Source organism: Callionymus lyra, chromosome 10, assembly GCF_982586985.1.
Source record: "Callionymus lyra chromosome 10, fCalLyr1.hap1.1, whole genome shotgun sequence".
NCBI lineage: Eukaryota > Metazoa > Chordata > Actinopteri > Syngnathiformes > Callionymidae > Callionymus > Callionymus lyra.
Genome location: NC_141827.1, coordinates 13347011 through 13364586, shown reverse-complemented (window position 1 = coordinate 13364586; position 17576 = coordinate 13347011). Strand labels below are relative to the sequence as shown.

The 17576-nt window shown below is 40.1% G+C and overlaps 1 protein-coding gene across 7 annotated transcripts in view; it reads right to left on the bottom strand.

Annotated features, from left to right (window-relative positions):
* Nucleotides 1–871: 871 nt before the first annotated feature.
* The window catches only part of LOC148070424 (sodium channel protein type 8 subunit alpha-like), a 43349-nt gene continuing 26644 nt past the window's right edge, over nt 872–17576 (bottom strand). For all 7 annotated transcript variants that reach the window (XM_087800398.1, XM_087800400.1, XM_087800402.1 and 4 more), the window contains 12 exons: nt 17362–17535; nt 16994–17287; nt 15762–15876; nt 15528–15682; nt 14349–14522; nt 12156–12278; nt 9415–9699; nt 9284–9337; nt 8370–8507; nt 7260–7364; nt 6925–7195; nt 872–6072 (listed from right to left, as the gene is read on the bottom strand). In XM_087800398.1, coding sequence (XP_087656524.1) covers nt 4913–6072; nt 6925–7195; nt 7260–7364; nt 8370–8507; nt 9284–9337; nt 9415–9699; nt 12156–12278; nt 14349–14522; nt 15528–15682; nt 15762–15876; nt 16994–17287; nt 17362–17535 — 3048 coding nt within the window. In that variant the 3' untranslated portion in view covers nt 872–4912. The remainder of the gene's footprint in view (nt 6073–6924; nt 7196–7259; nt 7365–8369; nt 8508–9283; nt 9338–9414; nt 9700–12155; nt 12279–14348; nt 14523–15527; nt 15683–15761; nt 15877–16993; nt 17288–17361; nt 17536–17576) is intronic.

Here is a 17576-nt window from a genome sequence, read left to right as displayed (position 1 = left end):
TGGAAAATACAACTTTTTTACCAAATAATTCCGTGAAATATTACCAACCGGGTCAATATTTAGTGATAAAATTAGAATTTAGAAACACAGATGCTTGTTCTAAGACCTGTCTGTTAGGTTTCAGCTCAATCTTAATAGCCAGGGTTAGTTACACAAACACTTGAAGACATTCTCCACTCATAGCTGTTTTGTACTCATTTTCAAGTGTACATTTTGAATTATGTACAGTTCAGAAACCATACTGCCTTGTACGTGTTTGGCTGCGAAGCTTTACAACGTGAACAGACCAGAAACATTAGGCTGTTCTTAGAAATTACTTCACACTGTTGAAATATTTATTCCCTTGTACAAATTATGTCAAGAGAACAAGTGATTTGTTAATAAAGATCATTCAAACCCTCAAAAGACTGTACTGTATATTGAACATAAAGCATTGTCAAGGAACGTAGACATCTTTAATCTCTACTTATTCCATAACAATCATTTATGGTGATGACAAAACTAGTTTTAAATACGTAGTCATACATTTCTGCATCAGAGTGAGTCAGATTCTTATCTTTCTCTCTTCTACCTCCCAATCAGTTGGATTAAAAGTCTGGTTCTGCACCAGGTTTCTGCCTGTAAAAATTTTGCTGGGTTTAATGCAGAAGGCTGCTATGAGAATACTTTAAACTACTGATGATCTGAGGAAATTCATGAAATTAGTCTTATTTTCCAGAGCTCAGAAGATAACTCTCTTGGCTTTAAAAGGTTGTAGGATTTCATTGAACTAGTTGCTCAAAGCAAGGTTTACCCAACAACAATAGTGGGCTCCTAAAGTGAGGACTGTCCTTGATGTCGCCTCGACGAAAAAAAAACACACCACCAGGAGTTTATCGTAAGGCTGCTTTATTGTTTGGAAATAGATTCGTGCTCAAATAAAGACATTCTTTCACTGTTTCTTGTTGAATTGTCTCATGTGCTTGTGCAACACATGTCCTCTCTCTGACTGCATTAGTGGCAACTAATAATGACTGAAAAGTTTCATCTTTTTTTCAGTCCGTTGTCAGCAAAGAAAAGAAAAAAAAAAGAAAAAACTCTGTCATGCTACAAAACATGGCCTCAGATACCAACAGTAGAAATGAACAGGTCGTAAAACAGAAGGCAAGCTGTCCCCTTTACCAGCGCAGCCGCTAGTAAACAGAACACAGAGAGAGCACTTGTACCATACGTGACTCCACCAGATGTTAGCCCACGCGGTCTAAGCTAGGCGGCGAGTTTCACTTTACATCTTCGCTTATCGTTACAGTCGTGGTCCTTTTTAGGGGTTCACTCCCACTGATGTTGAGGTCCTCATTGCTTTACTGACAGATAGAAAGCTAAAAAGGCACGTGCCGTTTAGAGATATTGCACCATAAACAAACACACAGACTGCTAACAGGTCTGCGGATCAAGTCGCTTGTCTGATATTCAGTTGAGGATCAAAAGAGAAAAAAGCAGAAAAAATAAGCTGATTCACAGGACAAGTGAAAAAACAGAACACACCAGTGACCGGACACGAATTAAACTGAAACATGTACATGTGGAAAACATTTTGTTAGAACGTTTATAAAACGGGAACAAATATTCTTAAGTTATTCAAGCCAAGATTCATAAATAATGCCAATGTGTTGCATCACCTGTTTATAATATTGGAGGTTGCCTGTTAAAAAAGAAAACAGAAACGAAGAAGTGAAACTCATAGCTCGGGTTAAAAGATGGCCATTTTCAAGGGAATTAAAAAAAACATTGAGAAATATACTTTCAACTTCAGACTCAACGATGGAGACTAAATAGACAATCCTACCCATCACAACTGACAGATACTTGATGTAAGACTTGTTGTTTCTTCCTTTTGTCTTCCTTTGTCATCATTTAATTGGTCATGAGAACAAAGTAGCATTTTTTTCTTTTAAAAACAGCTCATTATTTGATGGATTTGATTTTCTCAAACACAACTTTGATCATCAAGGGAATATTGGGTTGTTCGAGCGACACGCAGACCTGGAGACAACATAATCATTAGATATATATATTACGGAAGGTGACAGCACACGGAGAACACCAAGTATTGTGTTAGAAAGAAAACATGGAGGAAGTTAGCGCTGAAAAATGAGTCGCCTGCAAAAGGCTGTGAGTTTGTCTTGAGGGTACGATATAAGAAAGGGGGGGTCAAGACATCGTCGCACATGTACAAAAGGGTATGCTGGTAGTGCAATCCTCTCAGGCTCCACAATTCTCAGCAAGCAGCCACCATGCAGGTGCCCAGTGTGCACAAGTCCAGGGGGCGCCAGAGTTCTGATTAGTCTGAACCCACCGCACAAAGACAGAAGCATGATCAGTTTCACCCTGTGGTTCTAGTTTGACCTCAGGGGTGGACAGGAGCGTCACACATGTAGATATATACTATACATATATCAATTGAAGGAATATATATATAATATATCTCACATAGACCTGCATATGTTTGTTTATACAGTCTTAAATACAATTTAATACATATTCTTCAGCGTACTCCCACTCTTTGTAAAAAGTGACTCTACTCCACCTAACATAACGTCATTCTTACAAGAGTGACAGCAGTGTCAGCTGGAAGCCATTCTAGTTAAGGTTAATCATATTTTGTGTTAGATTAATAGCTGTAGTTTCTTTTAATCCCGTATTTACAAAAAAACTACACATGCCATTTAAATCAAATATATTACATCATCTATAGCTTCTTAAAAAGTCCATTCTTACATTTTGTGCCTTGAAGAACAAAGCTTAAAACTTTTTTTTTTCTTTTTTTTTTAAACCGAATGGATGTTTATATATTCATATGTATGTATATAATCCTTTTTTTCTTAAACTACACTGATCTTGAAGGAAATGGGCGGCACTAGCTTTTTTTTAGAGGTTTATTTGGTTCACCGATTTTGGAGATGTCATGCAGCACCTGCATCGTACAATTTGTGAACACATGAGGGGTTGTGACATCACTAGGAAGTAGCGCTGATGCTAACATCGCCCCCCCAACGCATCTCAGTGGTTAATCGAGAACCCAGGGCCGCTGAAACTGCCTCTCCTCACAGTGTTTCCTGCTAAATGATATTGAGTCTGGAGAAATGAAACGGCGAGAACATTCCGTAATGGTTGAAGCACAAAATGTCTATCATAGAAAGAGGCGTAACAAGCAAACCAAACGTTGCCGTGTCTTTGTGATGCAATCCAGCCCTATTGATTCTAAGCATAAAAAGCAGAAGGCTTCCAACAGACCCCTGACCGGGCGGCTGCCAGCCGAGATCATTGTCCATCAACATGAGGCATGACAAAAATAGTAAAACGTAATTTGGGTAATACATCTGTCACATTCACTTGCATTTTGTTGCAGAGCTCATAGTACATCTATAGTATCTCCTGAGAAAAAGGGATGGATTTTTCAAGCATTGCATACGTTTCTATGGCCTCCCTGCGGAGACGTGACAGCGACAGAACAGAATGGGCAAGGCAAACTTCATCGCCCACTCTTAGGGCATCGTGGGATAGAACAAGGCAGATCTCTTTGGCATCTCCACAAACATTGTTCTTAACATCGATCCAGTGATTCCTCGTCAAAGACCAAACCGAGGAGAGTTTACATCCGCATTATCTGGAATGTGCTCCCTCTCCTCGCCACCCTCGTGTCTATCACTCAAAGCAGGAGATGGCTTGAACAGCTTATGAAAGTAAGCAGCTAAACTTACATTAAGAAGAGAGAAACATGCCAGTAAATATATTAAAATGCTTTCCAGGATCTCCAACCACCCTCAGAGAAACACTCCACTCAGTCGTATCTAAAGGCAAATGAACATTACAATGTTGCATTTAAATGAAAAAAAAAACTAAAAACTTTTGCCCACCAGGCAATATAAGTCAGAGTCTAAATAATTATTTCTTGGAACACACGTTTGATCATATCAAGAGCAGCTGCAATCGTGGAGATTTCACTGACTTACGTTTCCATCCATCTGTCTGTAGAGGGAACCCTTTTGAAACTAAGTGAGATGTGATGTTTGATGAACCTACAATTCGACAGCTCCTTGAATACCAAACCTTCAATTTTGGACCTCAGTCACACCATTAAGCCACTGGCACGGCCCGAGTATTAGTGTCTTGTGGACTATGATAATTCATGCAAGATTCTGATCAAAACATGCCATCATGCAAGTCATTTCTATGCATTGAACAAGCACAATTATTAATGTATTTGTCTGGAAACCTTTCTGAGTACATGTAAGCCCTTGGCCAAAATTGACCCCATTATAAACAGACCGAAAACCAATTGGTGTGAAGGCCCATGTAAAAAAACGTTGACGTTGGTACAACAAAGTTAAAATGGGAAGAAGAGTTAGGCGGCGTGGGGAAAACAGTAAAGATTGTTCTTTTTTTGTGTGTAGTTTTGCTGCTCAACTGAACATCATAAGATTATTTAAACACAAAAATAAGTATGCTCTGTGTCGTTTGAGTTGTTCACTCCTTGGTCGCTCCTGCTTGTACAGAGTCACAATGCTCCTCTGTCTGTGGTCGGTGACCGGACAGAACGGTGGGTGGTTTTAAAATCCCAAATCTCAATCTCGATCAATCCTTCTCTGGCTAATACAGTCTTCCATAGGAATATTTCATTTGCTTTCAAGTGTGTGGCTTCAATGTTGCGTGTGAGCTATTCATCTTTAGTTGTGTCTCGTTCAAGAGACGATCCAACACGCTGAATATGATTGTTTTTAGATAGAAGATCCAAAAGCCTTTAAGCTGTAAGAGACAGAGCAGCTTCGCTGAATGAAGTCTGTAAACAAAAGTAAAGGAGTTGCAAATGAAATAATCTGTACATCTGTGTAGATTACTATTAGTGTTATTACGGTGGTAATTAATCCAAGCTCTAGCATTTGGATTCCCTGATGTCTTTTTGGTTTCTTCCCTTCTCTTTCCTCCCTCCTCTGCCCTCGTTGTCCTCTTCTTTTTCGTGGTCAGGCTTGGTAACACTGTCATAAGAGGGAAGGGAGGCAGTTGACGGAGTTCCTTCTTTTTCCTGCTCCTGATTGTTTCCGCTGTTTTCTACTTTGTTGTTGGCTGGTTTGCGCTTACATACGAAACCTCGCCGGGCCAGGTGGGAGCGGTAGGCTCTCTGGATGATCCTGGAGGACACGTCCTCTTGCTTGCGCCGTAGGGTGGTCGTAATTGGTTCGTAGGAGACCTTGGAGGGATTTGCCGCCACAAAACGCTCCTCCATTTGCTGCCTCAACATGTCCAGCTCGCCACTGTCGCCCAGCACCCGCTTTGTGAAGGCGAAAAGAATGTCCAGACAGTGGATCCGATCTCCACTCACCATGGGCATGTCCATGGCAATCAGTTCGATTGTGTTCGGCTTGGGAACCCGCAGAGGGTGTTCTAGGGCATCAGCAAAGTCTGAAAGTTTGGCATAGGTGATAAACTGCGATGCGTCCGGGTCAAACTTCTCCCATATCTCATAAAAGGTCTCAAAGTCGTCCTCGCTTAGCGGGTCAGCGCTCTCCTCTGTGGCCACGCTGAAGTTCTCCAAAATGATGGCGATGTACATGTTGACCACGATCAGAAAAGAAATGATGATGTACATCACAAAGAAGAAAATGCCCACAGAGGGATTTCCACAGTTTCCTGTGGCAGGAGTGCCAGAGTTCTCCAGCAGAGGGTCACAGTCTGGAGGGTAGTTCAGGATGGGCAGCAGCAGGCCGTCCCAGCCAGCCGACGTCGTGATCATGAACAGGATGATCATGCTGTTGCCGAATGTCTCGAAGTTGTACATGTCGTCGATCCCAGATCCGTGTTTCACGTAGCCGAAGTTAGACATGCCAAAGATGGAGAAGATGAACATGACCAGGAACAGCAGCAGTCCGATGTTGAACAAGGCCGGGAGCGACATCATGAGGGCGAACAACAAAGTTCTGATTCCCTTTGCTCCCTTGATGAGACGCAAGATTCTGCCAATACGAGCCAGACGGATCACCCTGAATAAGGTGGGTGAGACAAAGTACTTTTCAATCATGTCAGCCAGGAACATTCCTGCAGGAAGACAAGAAAAAGGAGTCATTGAGTTGTAACGTTTCACATCGGCAACTGGTGGCTCGAGACTATCCCAGTTACAGACCGAGAAAGACTGGAGACACAATGCAAAGGTTCCCAGTCCAACAGATCAACGCAATGAGACTAAAAGGTTTAAAATTTCCACTAGAAGCATTACTCATCCTTCTTGTGGCTCTCTAGATCTCACCCCCTTCCGAAATTGAAGTGTTTTTTAAGGGCACTAGCATAATTTGACCTACAAGTAAACCCACAAAAGAAAAGGAAATATTTCTTTAACATAAACATATAATAAATGAGTCATCAATGCCAGCAAACTCTGGGTTAACGATATACAAACTCGATAGTCATACGATAAGATAAACACAATACAGATTTCTGCGACTTGCATTACCTCATGCTTTGACAGACAATGCTCTGTAGAGCAAATCCCAGACTTAGATAAAACACTCACTCATGGAGACCAAATAGTAGTCAGTGCTGGCAAATAACACAACCTCTAGGCTGACTGAGACCTGGGAGTCATTGACGGTGGGTGGATAATGCAAAAATGCCATTAGACTGCTGCTTCTGTGAGAGTTGATTGAGAGATAATGAATATAAATCATGATACAAATCTACTACTGTTGCATCTATATTTATGCTAACAAATTCACATGCTATTGGTCATTGATTCAACCATTTAAAGGCCAAGAGACGATTTGGATACTTCCAAAATATGTTAAGACGGGGGGGAACATTTAACATTGAGAAATGAAGGGATCTGTTTTGCATCATGATTTGGAGACTGGGGACATCTTTACTTGGGCATCAATAGTCATTTGAAATACTTGCCAACAATTGATAGAATGACGACCACCACGTCAAAGATGTTCCAGCCGTTGGTGAAGTAGTAGTGACGCAGTGCAAACAGCTTCAGCACGAACTCTATGGTGAAGACCACGATGAAGATGAAGTTGACCCAATAAAGCACATCCTCCGTCTCCTCTGACTGGTCGTCCGTCTCCACCATCATGGTGACCATGTTGAGGCAGATGAGGATCATGATGGAGATGTCGAAGACCTGCTGCGTGACGAAGTCAAACACCATTCCCTGGATCTTGTTCTGCAAATTCAGAGAAACAAGTGTTTATTTTGTTTCACATTAAAAAAAAATGTATAGGTCGCACCTGAGGTCTTGGGATAGGCTTCTGCGGTTTCTTGGACCCAAGTTTTTTCATGGCATTGTAGTATTTCTTTTGTTCTTCTGTCATGAAAATGTCCTGACCCCCAAAGTAAAGGGACAGAAAATATATGGTTACAATTCAGTTTCTCCATTGAGGAGACATTTTGTGAGGAATATATGACTTTAAGCAGCACTAAGTACCATTATGACTTTTATTTGGTTTCATTCTGAACAGCAGTGATTTACACAGTAAACATTTAATTATTTTGTTTTAGACAGTGATCTTCACTACACAAATTTGCTTTATGGAAGTGTGTCTGAGACGTCAGTTGCATACATTTCCATCATAGCTAAAGTGGCCAGAGTACTTTATGAGGGCTATATAAGCTTATATATACACTTTCGAACAGACTCAAAAAACTCAACTATATATCTGTACAGTTCATGGAAATCTATGAAACACTGTTTTCCAAAGTAAATTATTTAATTTATTTCCAACTGCATTTTAGAGTTTCTTCAAAATAGTTTTCTGTCATTCAGAGGTCTTCTACTTAAAGGGATAGTTCATCCAAAATTAACATTTTAGTCATTTTCTACCCACCCTCATGTTGACTGAGGGGTTAGATTATTTTCTGATTAATCCCTGTGTTTTTAGATTTGTACTTATTCATAATGCAACATAAAACATCCAAATACCTCTATATTGTTTGTCTTTAATTTCCCTCTTGTAATAAAGCCTCGACAAGAGGAATTGTTCATAAAAAACATTACAAATAAATATTGCTTGAGCTCAGAGTGTAGACGATCGACACTTGCTTTTTCAGATCAATTTCTCACGTTAAATCTTAATTAGTATGAAGGTATAACTATTGTTCTGTTGTCTTCTTGAACAAAGAAAATTGAGCTCCGTTCTTGAGCGTCATATGGACATAGATTTCTGCCTGTAACTCCCAAAAGACCAGGATTACTGTGGAATTAACACCAACACTTGGTGGTCATGAGGGTGAGTAGAAAATCAATGACATTTCAATGTTGCGATAACTATCATTTTAAGGGAACTGAACCATTCATTTTCTTGAGCATTTCTAGACTGATGGAGGAAAATTCAACTTATCTTTTTCTTTTGCTGGTTGAAGTTATCAATGATCACACCGATGAAGAGGTTCAGGGTGAAGAAGGAGCCAAAGATGATGAAGATAACAAAGTAGATGTACATGTACAAGTTGTCTTCGTAGCTCGGCTGGTCCTCCACCTGAAGATTTAGAGGACAGAAACCTGAATACCCGTCCAGTAACACCTGGAGGTAAGGGTTTGCATACTGCTTAAGTAAGTAAGTAAGTAAGTAATAGTTTTTATGTAAAGTGCTTTTCTAGACTAGAGTCACAAAGCGCTTGAACAATCAAAAACAATACACATTTAGAAATACATGCAAATTTTAAAACTCTAAAAGGCCAAGACAACATAAGTCCCAGAAAATTAAGAGAAAGATATCTTTAGATGTTTCTTATCAAACACAGAGGGAGAGGAAGATCGTTCCAAAGCTTAGGAGCAACAGCCTGGAAGGATTTCTCTCCTCTGGTCCTGAAGTGTGTTCAGGAACCATCAGTAGATTCTTATCCACAGACCTCAGAGCCCGAGCTGGGGTGTAAGTCTGGATCAGATCACTGATATAAGGTGGAGCCTGACCATGAATAGTTATGAAAGTAAGAACCAGAATTTTAAAATTGATCCTGAAAGAAACTGGCAGCCAGTAAAGACATTTAAGGATCAGGGAAATGTGAGTTCTCCTACTAGAGGTCAGAATTCTCGCTGCAGAGTATTAACTGCAAGCGAGACAGCTCCTTCTTGTTTAGACATGAAAATTAACTAATACAATTGTACAATTCCAAACGAGAAGACACAAACGCATGGATTATAAGATCCAGATCATGTTGTAACACCATATTTCCAAGATTAGAGATTTATTTTAGTTGAAGGAAACATTTTGGTCAGTTTTTTGCAGTCTTGTACTAGAGTTTATATGCTTACCCTTCTAGAGTCTATTGCTGCATACATGATGTCCATCCAGCCTTTAAATGTTGCCTGCAGGTAAAGAGGACAAACGTCATTAACGCTCACACATTGAATGTCAAGTTAACGTCACAACAACGGGCGCTCACCACTTGCAGCAGGGCTAGGTATCCTGCACCCACGTTATCGAAGTTAATCTTGACGTTCCTCCATCTGACATTAGTATAGTTTGCATTGATGAATGCAAAACACTCAGTCTTGTTGTTGACCTCGTCGGGTAGGAACGCTGCCTCCGCCGTATCATTGTAGCAGTAATAATACTTTCCAGCAAACAGGTTGACACCCATGATGCTGAAGATGAGCCAGAAGATGAGACACACCAGCAGCACATTCATGATGGAAGGGATGGCACCCACCAGAGCGTTGACCACAACCTAGAAGAATGTGGAATTTTGGCACAAGAAGGAAGTCCACTGATGCTTTTATGACGTGTGTTAAGGTCTTAAGAGTCAGACAGGAGTGTAAAAATATTGATGGAATTTTTAGATTTACGATTTGATTTAATCCCTGGGATTAGATCAAGATGGATTTATCATATTTGTAAAATAAAAATCGGTGGAAAAGAGGTTTTTAGTCTCTGTTCTGGTCAGGATTTATTTAGCAGCCTGACTGAGATGAGAAACCTGATACATTTTAGGATATATACCCTGGTAACGTATTATATTATTGTTGATTTTATAGCCAGATTAGTTGGGGTGTCATATACTACGTTTCTGGATTAAATATGAGGTATTTTCCAATTAAAATTCTTACACCCCTCCAAGTTACACTCTGTAAAAACTAAAATAGACGTTGGTTAAATAACAAATAACGCTAGCAAAGCATCAATAAAGCAAAAAGGATCAAGACAACATTCTGCTTTAAGTGCATTTGACTCCACATAAGCGTCACGTCAGACAGCCAATCAAAAAACACAAAAAAACATTTTCTTTCATTCCAGCCACGTTTAAAGAAAAAAAAAGATGCATTCACATTAAAAAAATAAAAAGCTGGCCAGATGCAAATCACAAAACAGGGACAGAAACTGTGGGCAGGTATGATTGGGGAGGGGCGTATGCAACCAGAAGTTTGTTGGTCTTCCAGTGTGACATTGCCAAAGCCAAACTGTGCTAAGATCAGTTATCAGGATGACTGTGCAGAGCGACAGGCAGAAGGTTCAGTGCCTTAACAACTGAAGGCTGAGTGAAATCAAAACAGATCCAATAATGATCAGAGGAGATTTTCTAGTCTTTAGGACTTTCACAAAGACTCACCTGGAAAGACAGATTTCAGTGTTGTAACTCGCCAAATGACCCACTGTCACTGACCACACTTCGAACTGTGACAGCGTTGATCGTTCAGTCAGCAAGGCCTACGTCAGGTGTATCTCGTAAACCTAACTTCTCTTTCTACAGGTTTGACTCACAGAAGCATCTCTTTGGTTCAAATGACAAGAAATGAAATGTGTACGATACCTCAGGGCTGTCAATATCCAGGAATAAGTTATGCACGTCCTAAAACCATGACTCCGCTCTACGGCTTGTATACCTGGAAATGTTTGCACCTGGAAGTCGATCATATCTGCGACGAGCTTTGTACATTCACGGCAATGCAAGGAACTTTAGCAGAAGCAGCTAACTTGCCTCAGCAAAATGTTGATGAAGCATAGAACAAAACATAGTCAGCAGTGGGAACGGGGCCAAGGACTTTTCCAGGAAGTATTGTAACGACCAATACTGGCTAACCAAATATTTAGATATAGTATCTTAATAAAACATTATTTTAAGGAGGACATCATCTATCCATTCAGTCATCAAATCAATGATACACTCATCCAATCAATGGTCTATCCACCCACCTACCCATCTATCTATCTATCTATCTATCTATCTATCTATCTATCTATCTATCTATCTATCTATCTATCCATCTACCCATCCATTAATTCATCCATCCATCCATCCACCCATACATTCAACCATCTATCCATTCATTCATGCATCCCCCTCAAATCTATCCATCTATCCATCTATCCATTCATTCAACCATCTATCCATCCATCTATCCATCCATTCATACATGTATCCCCCGTGATTCTATCTTTCTTTCCACCCATCAATCCATGCATTCATCCATCCACCCATCCATTCATTCAACCATCTATCCATCAAACCACCCATCCATTCATTCAACCATCTATCCATACATGTATCTCCCTTTAATCCACCTATCTATCTACCCATCTCTCCACACAGGAATTCATTCACCCATCCATTCATTTATCCACCCATCCTTCTACCTAACCAATAATGCACCCATTCCTTCATCCATCCACCCACCCATCTCTCCACGGATCCATCCATTACAAGCTTCACATGCTGACGTTGCCACCCAAGCATTGCCATTAAGATGAAGGGCACATGAACATTTCTGGAAAAAATCAATTGCTAACTTCATCACCTACAAACACAAGATAAGTAATCAGGATAAAAATGTATACAAACAGATGATGTAATCTGAATTAGACATAATAGGACTTGCCAGGTTTGAGTTATAGTCATGAAAAATATCTAATATTCAAGTCTGACATCACAAATATGATTGACAGCCCTGCTATAGTGTACACATGCTTTAACCAGTAAATCATATTCTTAAATATGTAACAGCTAATTATATATAAAAGCAGGAAATCAGATCAGATGGTGGAGACCATCTGAGATGATCAGCATCCATGCAAGAAGCTTGTATCTAGACCTCTTTTGTTCCTTCATCTTCTACGTTTCCATCACTAGCATGCTTTTTTTTAAGCAGGCATGCAGAGGAAGCAGCTGCCTGGTATCTTGGCTCTTACCCTCATCCCCTCAAACCGGGACAGGGCCCTGAGGGGTCTCAGGGCTCTCAGTGTCCTGAGTGATTTTATCGGGCCTAGATCGGAGTAGCCCAAAGCATTAGCTATGAGGCTGACTATAGACACCTACACAGATAGAGACAGAAGGAGAAGACAGAAGCAAAGAGAGGATCCACACAGTTAGAGGAACGTAGAGAGAAAGATGGAGCTCGACATTGTGTCAGGTCAAGTTGTGTTATTTACACAAATAGATGCGTATATAGTCATATCTATAGATATGTATAGATATACATCTATATCTATATATATGGATCTATAAAAAACGCAGGAGGGGGTGTCGACAGATTCACATAAGAGATCAATAGTTGTCACGTCTACTCATGTTAGTGTTTGGTTTAGTTTGGCAGGCCAGCAGCACAGTGAGCACACCTGGAAAGAAACTTGTGGTTGACACAGTGAAAGGAAGAGAAGAAAAAGAGTCAAACAAAGGGGAGTAAAATAGAGGAAGGATGTACTTACGAACACTAAATAATGTGACACAATAATACACACAGTACACAATATGGAACGGCAACGGTGTCAACACCAGGGGGCATCTCACTCAAAAGATGTTGAGGACAACTTTCATGGTAAGAGACTATAGGAAAACCTGTGAAAGTAGGAGCCCCAACACGACAGATTAATCTTACCCTGGACCCTCAGAGCCCCGCCACCAAGGAGCAGTGCTGCTCTCAACCTAGAGAAGGACACAGTTGAAGACACCTGCTGTGAGACAGGGGACAGCTCAAAACAGCGAGCACACACGAAGAATAAACAAAACAAATACAGCACAAGTTAGAGACTTGAGACTTTAATACTAAGCAGGAAACCAATCAGGAACCTTTAATGAGTGTAATATTTAAGACAATATATGAATTGGAAGAAAAATATTTTTAATTCAATTACTTGTGGAGTGATATTAGCTTAAAAAAAAATAGTCAGTAAATATTTGTCAATACAACTAAATTATTCCTTTTGTTGAGCTAAAGAGAACTTCCTTTTTTAAATATCAGATGTACTATTTTGAAATGTACTACTATCAAGTCACAAACAGACATTATCAAACAATGAAATACATATACAAAATAATGCAGTATAAGAAAAACTTGAAGAAGATAGATTTTTTAGACACTTTTGCCTGAAACAAACTAAAAAGAATGTGTTTGACACTTTCTTGTTTCTCCATTTAACCCACAACATTTAACCTTTTAACCAACAAGAGTATTGCAGGTCAAAGACAGTTTATTGGGTTAGTGTTTACTATAATATAGTGTACTGCACTACATTCATGTTCCTCAGGACTCTCACGGAATTTTGGAGCTAAATACTATTTTTTCACTCACCTGTGACTCTATATAATTAATCCACATGATTGGAAAAGTTGTCAATGAAGAAGAAAGTGGCCCAAAATAAAAATAAAAAAGTGAGATTGTGAGCAGCAACAGGGAAAGATCGACATGAACTAGACAAGTCTAGTGAGAAACCCAGCACAGCACGTTAAGAATTGACAACATTATAGACACACGTGTGTAGGTTTACCTAAAGAAGCAAAGAAAATTAGGAAATCATTCTTGTAAGATCAGCTCTGCGATTGTCTCACGCACGTCTGGAAATATTCATTATTCACTTGATAGTGGAAAAACATTTTAAAGGGCATCTAATGTGAAAACCCAACTCTCCTGACTCGCTCACATGTTTTAAATGTTGAAGTCTTCCTCTCCAAGATGCAGTAAGTCCCTCATCATGACCATGTTTTGAACTCATTACTTTATAAAGTTCTCCTCCGTCTGAAATCTCAGCAAAGGAAAGGTTACAAGAGTGAAGTCCATTATGACGTAATAATGGCTTCATTCCTCCTCCAGCCAGATGTAATCATGCCCACTTTGTTTATAAAACATGTCCCTTGGAGGTGGAGGCTTCCTGGATCAATGATAAGCGGTGGCGAACATTGATGTTTGACCAATCACAGCAGAGTGGGTCTGGTTACGGGTCTGATTACATTCAATCTCCAGGAAAAACAAAGTGTTTTCAGTGGGCGGGGCTTAAGGTCATTTTAAAAATATTTGAATCAAAACAGAGTTCCGAACAAACTCATTTGAGAGACGCTCAAATGAACACATTAGCTGCCCTTTAGGCTTCATAGATAATCCAACTTACATCTACGATGAAGAAGTCGAGCCAGCACCAGGCGTTGGTGAAGTACTTCACGAATCCGTACGCCACCCACTTCAGCAACATCTCCAGGATGAAGATGTAGGTGAAGACGCGATCAGCATATTCCAGGATGATTTTGATGACCTTCCTCTGCTCGATGTAGACGTCCTCGAAGGCCTGAGCAGTGGCAGAGAAAGATCAAGTGGTTACTGCTGAACGATCCAATGAGCCTCTTCTCATTCATTCTCTTTAAAGAAACGGTTCATTGATTTGTCTTTAAAACGAGTGGGAAAGGCTTTCTGCCGTCTGACCATCATATAAATATTGTACTGTTGGTGTGGATGTCACTACACCAGCTGTCCGTCTGAATGATGGAAAGAAGAGCACACACCAGCAGGATCATGTTTGCCTGCTCCATCACTCCCCTGCTTTTAGGTTCAATAGAAATTAACCTTTTTAAATCATACTTTATTACTTTTTCTAGGCTGGTTCTATTAACTGAACCAATACAACACAATACAATAGTACTTTTTATTTTACTGTTTAATTTCATCCTTACTTATAGTGTTTAGCTTGCCTTGGTTAGTCAGCAACATTAAAAAAAAATCGGATTTATTTATTTTTTCTCCACTGTTTGTGTCCGTGTACTAACTTTTTCTTTTTGACACAGAATCTGGAAACAAACGTTTATAATTACAGAGATTTTTGACTAATTTCAACTCAAATATTAAGAGTTGTTTTAAAACAAATTACAGCACAAAGTGATTTTCGTGTTGGGGTTTGTCAAACCGTTCACGAAACATTAAACGGGAAGACCCAAGTATTTGTGCTACACTTGAAAATCAACTGTCCATTGCTAAATACAGGAGAACATCAAAGGCCTGACTAATGCAAAGAGTTTCACATCTTCTTTTTCCACCTGTGCCTGAACTAAAATCTTAATTGGGGGCTTGCAATGCCTGGTCTTCCCTTTTTTGCTCATTTTTAAATCTTCCATTGGATCACTGATGTTGATGTTCTAAAATATTGCTCAAGCATGACAGTAGTAGTAATAGTGCTAGATAAGAAAGAAACATCTATCATTGTGTCAACTCCCGAAACAAATATAGCCAACTATCAATGTTGAATTATTTCAAACATAAACCGTTTGTGACAGGAAGATGGATTGTTGTGTTTTCTCACCAGAGCTCCACTGCTGAGCAAGATCATGAAGATGATCAGAGTTTCAAACCAGTTGTGTTCCACGATCAGGTAGCAGGTCTTCCTCAGGAACCACCAGTGTTTCCCCCAACCATGGGTGATGGGAACATCACAGCACGGGTACTTCGCCACGCATTCTGTTTCACAAAGACATCACGTCTGTAGACAGGCCTCAGCAGAAGAATCTCTCATCAAGATTTTTGAATAAACACTGACCATCTGTCCAGCAGGCTTCCGGGTCAACATACTCCTCCACAACATCCACCACAGCCACCTCCTCAACGTCAGGCTTGATGTCAATGGTGCTGCCCTCGGATGAACTGGTGTCGTCCTGCAGAGAAAAGGTTCCAAAGATCAGATTACTTCTGTGACGAGTGATAAGAACGAAGAACATTTTATTTCGAATTTAATCACAAATCTTCACCATATTCCAACGTTTGTGGGATAACCAACATCTTTAAAAATCATTTCAATCCTTTGTATACATTTTAATGATTTAAAGAATCACTAAAATGATTCTTGAGGTGGTCTACTGTGTTTGGCTTCAATAGATTGCTAAACAGCTACAAATGGACAAAATAAAAAAGGTATTATCTCTCTGTTCTTGGAGACACTATAGGAGGCATGTTATCATATTTCTGATATTCACAGACTTAATACAATCCAATTGTAAATACAGTGAAGATAGAATTGCGGATAACATTCTGATCTATATTATGTAAGAGCAAGAGAACTTTAGGTTCAAATTCAGTTTCATTATATATGGTTTTGTATCATGTTGCAGTCAGGTAAAATTGTCCCTCTTCTTATCCTTATAGTGGTGTGTGTGGTTCAGTGTCAGTGGTGCTGGTTGTGGTGCTGGTTGACAGAACCCTGCATAATAGGAATCTGGAGCCAGAACAAAAGCAGCCCTGCTGCATGTGTCCTCTCGAGCGACTAAAGTGGGTCAAGGTGACAGACTATGTTCTGCTTCTCTGCATTGTCTGCTTTTGTTTGTGTCACCGCCTCAGTCAGAGCCACCTCAATGTTTTGAAACTGTACAATGAACCTTCACACAAAAAAACCTTAAGGATTCCTCATGAATGATGTATAGTGTTTGGTTATATCAATCAATTATTCTACTGTCGCTTTATCATTCGCTACCTTCCTTTCTCTTAGCTTAGCTTAATCCTTGAATTATAACAGTTGCTTTATTTGATACAATGATATGTTTTTTACAGCATTATGTTTTTTATTCAGAGCTTTTTCTAGTAGATTCATCATTTTAGCTTCAGATCAACAAAGTTAATCCATCCATCCATCCATCTATCACAAGGCACATCACAATGCCACAATGTCAGGCCACGGATACAATTAAAAACATTTTGTAGATATCTAGATATCTTTGGATTTTAATTCTGAGCCCTGCTGTAAATGAGACAATAATAATAACAGCTAGTCCTACTCACGTCTTTACTGTTCTCAACCTCCGACTCGCTGCTGAAGTCCTCTGTGTTAAGGTTCTCAAAGTCGGACTCTCCAACAGCGATGGGCACACAGACGGTGAGGTTGGGGTTGTGGATGAAGGACATGTAGTCTTCATCAATCATGTACTTTCCAACGCTGCTGCCGATGCCGCTGGTTGTGCCGTTGCCATTTTTAGCATAGTCCAGTTCACGATTGATGTCCACGGTGTGGTTTGCTATGCAATTGAGCTTCTTCTCGTACATGTCATCCAGCGGCTTTTGCTCATCTTCGATCGGCTGCGGGTCAGAGGGCAGAATGTTTGAAATAATTCCTTGGCCAATGAAGTTATTGGTAAAAAAAAAATCCATACCTTTCTGAGAATCATATTAACAAGTAGCCGCACATGTGACTTGATCCAGGCGATCCCCGCCTTGATGCGGTTGACGGCCAGCAGAAGGTTGTTGGGTTCCCCGTCGTCATCTGTTGCCGCGAGGTTGTCGGCACTGAATGAGCTCAGCAGCAAAGCCAGGAAGAGATTCAACACCTACAAGATGAATGTACCTGCTTAACCTTTTCACCGAGATG